We start from the raw sequence: 10,363 nt of genomic DNA, 5'->3' as shown, positions 1-10,363 counted from the left end.
CCCAGAGTGTGCTAAAAATGCAGGTAAGTAATAATTAGAAACTTCTGCAGATAGAAATATTTAACTAATTTTTTTAAATCTATAAACTTCAATAATCTTTCTGGTACACATAGGTTCCTTAGACTTCTGGTATTTCTTTATTCTTATTTTGGGAGGAGAATTCCATCTGTTTCTATTTTTGTTTCTCAATTTTTACAACTGATCACTTTTCAAGATGAAGGGAAACAGTTTTCTAGCATTAGAAGAGCTAGACAAGAGAGCTACAATTTTAAAATCAATTTAAATCTTATAAAATTGTCCAACTATCAAAGGGTAAGAAAGAGGAATTCTTACACTGTTTTAAGCTCAAGCATAGTTCCTTACTGTCCTCTAGTGGAGCAGTAATATCCTCATAGACACTATCTGCTCCTTTCTTCTTGTAACTAAACCTGCTACCCTTGGAGAGCAATCTTTGCTATTTCCACACTTCATGACACTATCAGCATCCATCACATCCCTTTTTTGTGTGTGAAGGGGTTCTGTTCTGCAATTTCCCCCCTTCTATATCCCAGTTCCACTTGCTCAGTGAATAATTTAACAGACTTCTCCCTCCACCCTTTCTCAGAACACAAATAGGCTGAATAAAATGCCGAATCCCACAGTAATGTCTGATGTACCTTTAAACAGGCATCCTCTAGAACTTCTTTTGCACCATGACAAATTGGTTCTACTGTGAGTTGCCAGATAAATCATACTTTGACACCTTCTAAGTGTCAAAATAGCCATCAAAACAGCAGCTGCAAAAAGTGTCATCTTTTCACATTGTATTTATAAAGGTCTGAAAATCTTGTTCATTATACTCCTATCAATTAGCCCAGTTCCCATGACTCCATAAAACTCATTAGGCTGCAGGCCCACTTATCTCCTTCAAGTCTTTTTTAAAGCCTCAAGGCAGAAGTGTTATTCTGTTCTCCTTGACCAATACAGCTGGTTTGAGAGTCTCCTTCCATGCTCTAGTGACAGATTCAGCAGTTTCTACTCTCATTTTCCAATCCATGGGAGCAGGCTCCAATCCTGTCTGCTTGCCAACACCCATTGACCTTTTCTGCCATGTCAGCTCCTGACAGCTCTGCCCACCCACCCTGCAAAGAAAGGTTCCCAGGCACTTCCATAATGAACACCACTGTAAAAATCCCATCTTTTCTTGTCATCTTACATTTAAATATTCCCATTATTGTTTGATCTTTTATTTTATCTTTCACTTTTACTAATAAAGTTTGTTCTGAGTTTTTAAAATAGGATTTATACTTATTTCTTTCAGAAACTTTCTCAAACAGCCTAATTCATAGCAAAATTTACATTTGATAAGTTACAATGTGCTTCCACTTTTCTTTTGGTGGATGTAGCTTCTTCTGTGTAAAGGCTCTCCCTAGTTAAAAGCAGTGTCCTACCCTACTCATCTTGTTAAAAACTTTTTAAAATATTTATTCAGAGCATGTAATAGTTGTTCTTAAATAATTTTCAAGATACCTGCAAGAATTCCACTTTTTGGCAGCACCTGTTAATTTTTTTCAATTAAAAAATAATTCAGGAAACCAGACTTACCTTCACATGGGTTCTTTGACTGCCAGCTCAAATAAATGATTTTACAGTGTTGTAAACATTTATTATCAGCATGTATCAGCATATATGGGAATAACAAAAGCCTTTCATTGTTATTTGGCTTTATGCCTTTGGCATTCCTTAGGGTATACCCCTGTGAAATGCTGAAGTAAGTAACCAACTAAGCAGGTACGATGGGGACAGTGCCTACTGTTATACCTTCTTCCAGTTTTCTGCAAGGCCTGTAATTTCAGCCTAAAAGGATTTTGTGTCACTTAGTGTTACAGTTAAATTGATCAAATTTATTTTAGTTTTCTTCTTGGGCCTATGCTACAACCTCTCCACCAGCAGAACCTGCCACCATTCCTATATAAATACAGCTGAATTAAAATGGTCCTATCCACCAAGTTTTTAAACATATTTTTATACCCATACATAAAGTAAAAGAATAGAAATTACAGATACATTTATATATATAAATATATATAAAGATAAACCTCCAGATGTATCTGTACTTTATATTATTTTATTTTTACTTAAGGGATTTTAACAGCTGCTTGCTTTACAAACTCATTTAAAAAGAGTTCTCACTGGTTGAATCCAACTCCAATTGTAGCTTCTTATTCCTAGGGATCTTATGGTGATCTTTGGCCTACCTAGCTATGTAGGTACTACCCTGCCTCTGTGATACTGTATAATCTTACTTTCCCAATGCAAGTATGGAAATGTATCCCCAGCTACAAAAGATTACTTTAAAATATTTCTGCAGAATCCTTCGTAATCTAGGTGATGACTATTGCTGTCCACTAGAACTCTGGGCAGAGCTGTCACCCAAATTTTGAAATAACAATGCTTAACTCTATCAATAAATGTGACATATATGCAAAGAGATTTGAAAGAAAAAATAAAAGGAATATTGGATATTCTAATTTAAACACTGAGGAATACATAGTGCTATACATTTAACACCAGAATTGAAGAAAGACACTTAGACCTCCTGGTTTTGACACCTCGAAACTATGAACAGTAGATACATTTCATATTTAATACAGCTTTATTCCAAGTAGATATAACCATTACTGCAACAAGAGAAAAGAAATATGAGAAAATCCAGAGCAAAATAAAAGCACCCTAGAAAATTGTCATTTCTGCTCCCATTGACAAACATTTACCCTTGAAAGAACAACTGATTTCAGTGACTTCAAAGCAGTCACTCACTGACAAAGTTTAGCCAGGAATAGCTGGAATTTCAGCTGCTGGCCTTAAGGAAGAAAAAAAAAGTAGGAGACTTGTCTGACAGGTGCAAAAACAAATACAAAATGTATTAACACAATATGAAACAAACATACATTAAATAGTTTTGTTTCCTGATACATCAGACTTGCAAATGAATTTTATAAAACTTACATATTCAATTAAACAATTTATCTATCATTGTGGAAAAACACAGTTCTTTATTTCAAGTTTATATTAACTATAAATATCTACAGACAGGAAAGTTACACTTCAGACTGGCACTCCTAACTTCCCCATCCTTTATGTCTTCTGCTCTTTGCCTTTTGGAGAAAACATTACAGCATAAGGCTGCCGCCTTTTTGGACGTTGACAGGGAGCAAGATCCTCTTTAATGTAGCCTTAAAAAGAATAAATCTGAGGTAAGAAATATAATATAAGAACAGGCATAACTTTAGCTTTAATGTGTGTTCAGCCTCAAAAAATAATAATTATAACTTGTAAATTATTTTTTTCTTTTGGGGCAACTGGTTCTGACTTCACACAGAAGTTTTGAGATCCCAGTGTGCAAATATTGTTCATTAAAATACAAGCTGCTTTCTAGGAGGTGACTGCACAGTAATGCAATACAGACAGTTGACAATGAAGAACAGAAGGGAAAATATGAATTGTTCATCTATTCAAAACAAAACTGTAATTTTCATTTTCTTTCTACCAAGGATTTTACATAAGAGTAACAAAGTATGGAAGAACTGCTAATTCAATTCACTATTAAAAATCACTTTTAAAAACACAAATCCTAGTCATACAGAGGAAACTTCAGGCACATGTGTTTTGTAGGTTTGAACAGTACCTCCCTCTGTTTTAAGAGCACCCAGATTTATTAAAGAGTGGAAAAAGCCAAACATGGCTCAAACACACCTTGAAAGCTCTCTGATAAGGAAAGTGTATAGAAAATTTCTATAACATGCTCAACTTAGCTAACACTGACAGTGAACAGATATTTTATGCAAGTCAGTTTCAGCACCTGGCTTTTGTCAATTCCTTACCATTTATCAGCAACAACATCCTCCAAAATGAGAACAGTAGATTTCTACTTAATGGTTGGAAAATTCTGTGTAATGCAGTTATTTAAAAAAAGAACAACGAAACAACACAAACAGATGGTTCAAGATACCAGTAAGAAGTAGAAAATATTTTTACTCCTTTGGAGTGACAAGAGCAATTGCTCATTGTGGGAACTCTCTCCTGTTTTAGTTCTCTTGATGCATGGCTATAAAATATTTTCTTTTCCACAGGAGGGTTGATCTAAAGTCTGCCTCTGATATGCTGTTGAGGACCATTAACAACTGAACAGCTCTTACTCCAGCAGAACAAGGAGAAGCTAATTTTTAGTGAGGCGGCAAGCAGATTCCAAATGGGTAGCAACAAGTTACATGATCCACAAAAATCAAGGCTCCCTGTTCTGAAAGATTAAGGATGATCCTGCAACACCATTACACAATACACATACACAACTCTGGCTACATTTTCCTATGCCTGACCTGACACTGTTACAGGAAAATATTCATATTTCACAGCTAATGCAGAAGATATAAGCAACTCAGAGACTTCCTTTAGGGCTCCTCACCCCAGCATTTCACCACTTCTGAAGAACTGTACATAAAGTACACTGTAAACTCACCGTGTTTTAATAGAATTTGTAAAAACTCATTTTTAGACCAAACTCTAAAACTTCAAAAAATGATTTAGAAAGAACAAACTTCTATGTCAAGACCAGTTAAAAAAAATTCCAAAACCAAACACCACATCTTTCCATTGTCACTAACAAGCAGGGTATATGTATGAAAAACTGTTGAACTACACCTTACCTGCAACATTTCCATTATCACCTGGTATTATGAAGCCCTAAAAACTCTGCCAATGGACATCAATAGTGGTGCCTGTCTCTCCTATGTAAGTACAATCTGCTGGCCTTTGCCTCTGAAAATCCAATTCTTGCTTATGGTCAAAAATATGTATGGCTTAAATTAAGTTCTATGAAAATGCCAATTATTTCTGCCTTCTCCATCTAGGCTGTAAGAAATTCTCCTTATATTGCTTTCTTAGCACAGGAACTGCTAAAACCAGACAATATTTATTAAAAATAATGGCTGCTGATAAACAGACCTCATCAGGACTGGGTGAGAAAGGCTGCTATATGAGCTAGAGATAATTTCAGGGGGAAAAAGAAAAAAGAGCTTTAAAAAGTTATTTTCAAGATTATTTTTTTTTTTTGTCCACAAACCTCTTTCCACACAGGTTTGGGTGGAAGGAAATCCAACCTCCCAGAAATTTTCTGGAGTATTTGGAGGAATGTAGCGAAATCTGTGTCTGGAACAGGAAGCTAGTTTCTTCTCTCTCTCTTCTTCTGGAATGTCTGCATAATACTGAATGTAAGGTGGGGGGAAATCTCAGTTAATAAATTCATACATAATAGAAAGACTGCTTTACACAATTGACATTATCAATCACTATGTTTATTAACACAGTTATCTAAAAACAATAGTGAGGACAGCCAGAGTAGAGATTTATTATCCAAGTGACAAACACCAGGCAATTATCCTAAAAGCTTACTGAATTTACAGACTAAGTATAACTTTATCATGGCAAATTTGTTAACCTTCTATCTTTTAACATACCACAAGTAACAAGGTTTAGGCATGTGTACAATTACTTATGTCAGCAGTTTACTGACTGATTTTACAAAGCTAAGTAGCACAGGTGTTGAAAGAGATTGGAATGTTTTAATTTATTAAGTGTCAGCTTCCACTTACAAATAAAATTTAAAAAGGAAAAAAACCCACTACAAACCCCATGCTGCAGAATTATTTCCAGTATCCAATTTTACAGTAATAACTGCAAACTGAAGTCAAAATGCTTCCTACTTACTCTCAAATTAGAAGTAAATAAACAGTTCATTTAAGTAGCTGACTGACACTGGGACTCCAGGAATTATCTGCCAGCTGACCATTCTCTACAGTAAATTTGCTATACTCTTTCACCCCTGTCAGCTGTACTGGGGACTGCAATGAGAAAAGTCTATACTCTCTCCAAACCTTTTTGCTGGGTGTTCCCCTGAGTAGCATCATAGAAAGTAAGGGTATATTTTTTTCCATGCAATTTTCTAGTGTTTTAATTTTTAATTCTAGTTGTATCTCCTAAAAATACAAATCTAGATCTTAGAGTACATAGAGGGTCAAAATATATTGGAAGTGAATGCATTGTTTGATTCAAGTGGTAAGTCAACGTTCACAGCCACACAAGAAACCTAACCCTTGTGAAAATGGTAAAATAATTCTACTGAAATGGCACTGTTACAATTCAAAAAGGCAAATTAAAGTTTATAACACATCCAGTCAGATGGAAAGTGACCTAGACTGGGGAAATTGGGAAAATAACAGGATACCTCTGTCAACAGAGATTATTTCCTGCTCCCACCTCCTGGCAGGATTTTAGAAAACCTACTTGGAATTGTAAAATATGCTCATTCAATTTTTACAAAAGTTAAGAATGAGGTGTTAAATCAACAAAATTAACTAAAAGAATTCTACAATGTCTGTGTATGACAAATATTGCTGAGATTTATTTTGGGATAATTAGCAGCGCTCCTTATTTTGTCCTGTAAATAGCCTGAAGCTTTAGAAATTCATCTACTAAAAGTTGGTAGTGTTGCATTTTTTTTTAATTTAAAAAATTGTGATTAGTAAGGAATAATTACAGATCCAATAATGAAAAATACAGAACAGTTTAGTAGGAACAGAAAATAATAACCATCAAAAAATCAAGATAAGCATGTTTTAAAAATAAATTAGAAAGAAACTTTTCTTCTTTGGCTTATTAAGAAATCTATTAGGGTTGACAGAGAATGGGAGTTATGTATGTCAGCTAAACAGCTAAAAGAACTCTCAGCTGTTTTCTAGATTGATCTCACTGTCCACAGCATTTTTAATCCACACAAAACATTTGAGCTAGGCTTTTCCATGTGTGAATATACTTCAATCTCATCCTGTCTTCCTTGTAAAATAATTGTTTATAGAACTCTACAATATGCAGTTTCAGAAAGGCAACAAACCCTATAAACATTCCTCCTTCTAGTTTAGCAAAAACTTACAGAATAATTCCTGTAATCTAAATGCATATAAAAACACCTGAATAATTCTCTTACTCACCTAAGTAGAGAAACACTTAATAACCACACTAACAAATGTTACTCTTACAAGCTACCAGTAACTTCTGCCTACTATCTTTGATAGCATCACAAGGTCATAAAAAAACCCCAAAAAACAAGACTTCTTATCAAAAGTTCTACACTATAAAATGAATGAGATGCTTCCACAAAGCTTCAAGATAAGCACTTATAAAGGACTTTAATCAGCATGTTGTGGAATGTGCAGAAGTTAAATCTCAGGTTTTCTCAGAGTGACAGTAACTGAACCCACTCACACCACTTGCAGTATCAGGCCAGAATCAATCTACTGATCTCCACCCACTCCCTAAATATTCCCTTAGACTTTGGCAGCTTTTCAAACTTATATGGCAAATCAGCAAGCCAAGACTTTTGTAAAGCATCATTTATGCTTTATCCAATACTCCCTTTTTCCACAGGCATTTAATTCAAAGCTACTTTTATTATTGTGCAATGACACAGCCAAGCATTCCACACGTTCCAAGACATTAACCTTGAATGGTATAGACTTAAAAAAAAAAAGTCCAAAAAAGCCAAAACCAACAACAAACCCAAACTTTCCTAGCATTTAATGTAGAAACCTACTGTTACAAAACTGGAGCTGTGACTGTTTCCAGAGACCATAGTTATCACTCCAACTTGACAGAAAGTAACAAGAACTGGATTTTCAGAAGGAAGGTCTGTAGCTTACACAAACAGGAAATTAGAAAGCACAACACATGGCTCTGGAACCATGAAACAGACTGACAGCTGGGGATTTTTTGTTTTCTTTCAAACTCTTTAAAGCAAAGATTTTTTAAAACTGTGTTTATAGCTGACTATAAAAATTAAGTATTTATATTTCATAAGTTTTACCAAAACTGTTTTTCAGAAAATACTTTCATTAAAAACATACTGTAATAAATTTCTTCAGCTAAATAAATGGGACTTGCCTGTAAAGTGAATAGCAGGAGAATCTCTGAAAAATGTTGGTTCTATATATATATATGTGGAAATTAAGTGAAAAGATTCCAGAAAATCCACCATTGTAAAGTCATTAATCCACATATCTACTGAATAATCATTTATTAGATAATAAAGTCTATTAATGGCCAAATAAAATATGTTCTTATTACACACATAATTATGTCGATACTTTATCTCTACACCAAGTATCTGAAAGCAGTTTAGTAAATAGGAAGGGAGGAAAAAAAGTGTAATGTGAAACCTAAACTTTTGTACTTTTTAACAAGTATTTTGAACAAGTAACTTTAAACAATTTTGCATACATTTGCATAAATACACACATTGTCACCTATGCTGGTGCAATTACCTGAAAACATTAACCCAGAAAACAAAGAAAAAAACCAATCAAACCAAAATGAGATCCGTCTATCTAGATAAAAGTACAACAGGATACAGAACTTATTTATTCCAGCTCACATAAAGTTCAGTAGAGCTTGTGATCTAAAGTTTGGAAACCTGTAATAGCTCTTTGACCAGCTAATGTATTTTTTATTAACAGTAATCTTACTGGAATCATGATACAAGATGCTCTTCCTTCATACAGATACACACATCAAAATCACACCCAAGACTTTTCATGCTATATGCAGCTACTACACAAAAAACAAACAAACCACCTGCAAATTTGGTTATCTGGTTTTGGTAAACTCAAACTTCCCAGCTACTGTAGGTAATGAGGATGATGCAACCAGATTAATAATTAAAAGCAGCACTTCAGCACTTAGATACTGTCTTGAGTTAGGAGAACGAAAGACTGACAAATTTTAAAGCACTACTTACTATTTCACATTCCTTACAAGTGTGGCCAAGCAATTTTCTTCTTTCTTCTTTTTTTCGAATAACCTCAATATGAGGAAAATCTAACACAGTATTCTTTCTGAAAAACAAGAATGTTTTCACAGTACTTTTAACAGTACTTTTATTTCTTCAACATGACTGGAAATTTTCGTTTTTTTAGAACACAATGATGGACAGTCAAGGTAAAAAAAATAATTCAGAAAATGTCTACAAAACCCAAATCACACTGCCTTTCATAGCTGAATAGGGCATTTTTTATAAATAAAACAGTTTTCAAACATATTATGAACTTTTACATAACTAGAGATGTGTGTCTAATTATTATGGCTTTCCATAGTGTAAAAGTAATTACTATATGGAAATTATTCAAATATAGATCTTCTATAGAATATTTATTTTTGCCTAAGACAGAGTTGTGCTTGCAATGATTTCTGTAGGAGAAACGTATGTTGGGGCTCAAGATGAGTAGGCTCTTTTCAACTTAACTGTTCTCAAAACAGTAAATATGTTTTCCTCTACAAAGAAAACATGCATTGAGATAAAATATAAGCTAACTGAAGGGCTAGGTATCATTACAAAATGAAGATTCAGACTTCCAAATATGATTATACTGGCAGGCAACAGAGGAAGCACTACAAGAGAGGCACTAGAGAGCAAGAGGCAAAAATGGAAAGGTTTGTACAACGCATTTGTACAAGCAGCCCACCGGTTCTTGGCTCATAAATTCAGGCATGACCACATGCCTACATGAAACCACATGGATTACAAAACACTGCATTCACTAAAATTATAAAAAGCAGAAGCAACCCCTTCTCTTCAACAAATGTAACAGGCATCTCAACATTTTTCCTCCTACCCCAGTTTTTATCTGGTCTTTTATCTAATTTATCTTCTACCTCTGCATCTTCAACTGTTAGTCTGTTACAAACAAACACATTTGTTTTATGGAGAATCAAGTTCCCTATAGGGAAGATACAAAGAACCTTAAAATGTCCATAACCCTTAAATTACCTCTCATCAATTTTGAAATAAGGCTCCACAAAAGCTTTCTGCTTGGCTTTATCTTGTTTATCCTCATGCTCTGTAAATATACGTGCAAAACAAAATATAAGGTTAACAGACTGCCTGCAGAAACTTCTGTAAAATTATAAATCAACTGTTAAGAAATTTAAAAATGCTATGTATATTTCAGTAATACAGAATTGATAGAACCAGCAATCAAAAAGCATTACTGGAGCAGGAAAGCAGCAGTTAGTCAAGCAAAAAAGACAAGAAGAATGTCAAAGGAAAGGCTGCTTAAAATACAAAATACTGTAAAATCTTCAATAGAATTTAGAATAGTGAGAAGAAAAGAAGTAAATAACTGTAGCCAAAACCTGGTATTTCTTTTAAGAGTCATTTTGGTGTTATGCTGTGCCAACTTCCACTACATATTACACATTTCTGTGGTGATAAATGAATTACCAAAAAATATTTCATATTGCTTAATGTTATGTCCTTACAAGTAATCAATTTTAC

At 34.2% G+C, this 10,363-nt stretch overlaps 1 protein-coding gene across 3 annotated transcripts in view; it reads right to left on the bottom strand.

Annotated features, from left to right (window-relative positions):
* Window positions 1-2,612: 2,612 nt before the first annotated feature.
* The window catches only part of RBBP8 (RB binding protein 8, endonuclease), a 40,327-nt gene continuing 32,576 nt past the window's right edge, over window positions 2,613-10,363 (bottom strand). For all 3 annotated transcript variants that reach the window (XM_015619495.3, XM_015619496.2, XM_015619494.3), the window contains 4 exons: window positions 9,857-9,926; window positions 8,828-8,924; window positions 5,102-5,243; window positions 2,613-3,215 (listed from right to left, as the gene is read on the bottom strand). In XM_015619495.3, the coding sequence (XP_015474981.1) occupies window positions 3,118-3,215; window positions 5,102-5,243; window positions 8,828-8,924; window positions 9,857-9,926 (407 nt within the window). In that variant the 3' untranslated portion in view covers window positions 2,613-3,117. The remainder of the gene's footprint in view (window positions 3,216-5,101; window positions 5,244-8,827; window positions 8,925-9,856; window positions 9,927-10,363) is intronic.

This window comes from Parus major, chromosome 2, assembly GCF_001522545.3.
Source record: "Parus major isolate Abel chromosome 2, Parus_major1.1, whole genome shotgun sequence".
Lineage (NCBI taxonomy): Eukaryota > Metazoa > Chordata > Aves > Passeriformes > Paridae > Parus > Parus major.
Note: the sequence above shows the minus strand (reverse complement) of the source record. Positions and strands in the feature narration are given on the sequence as shown.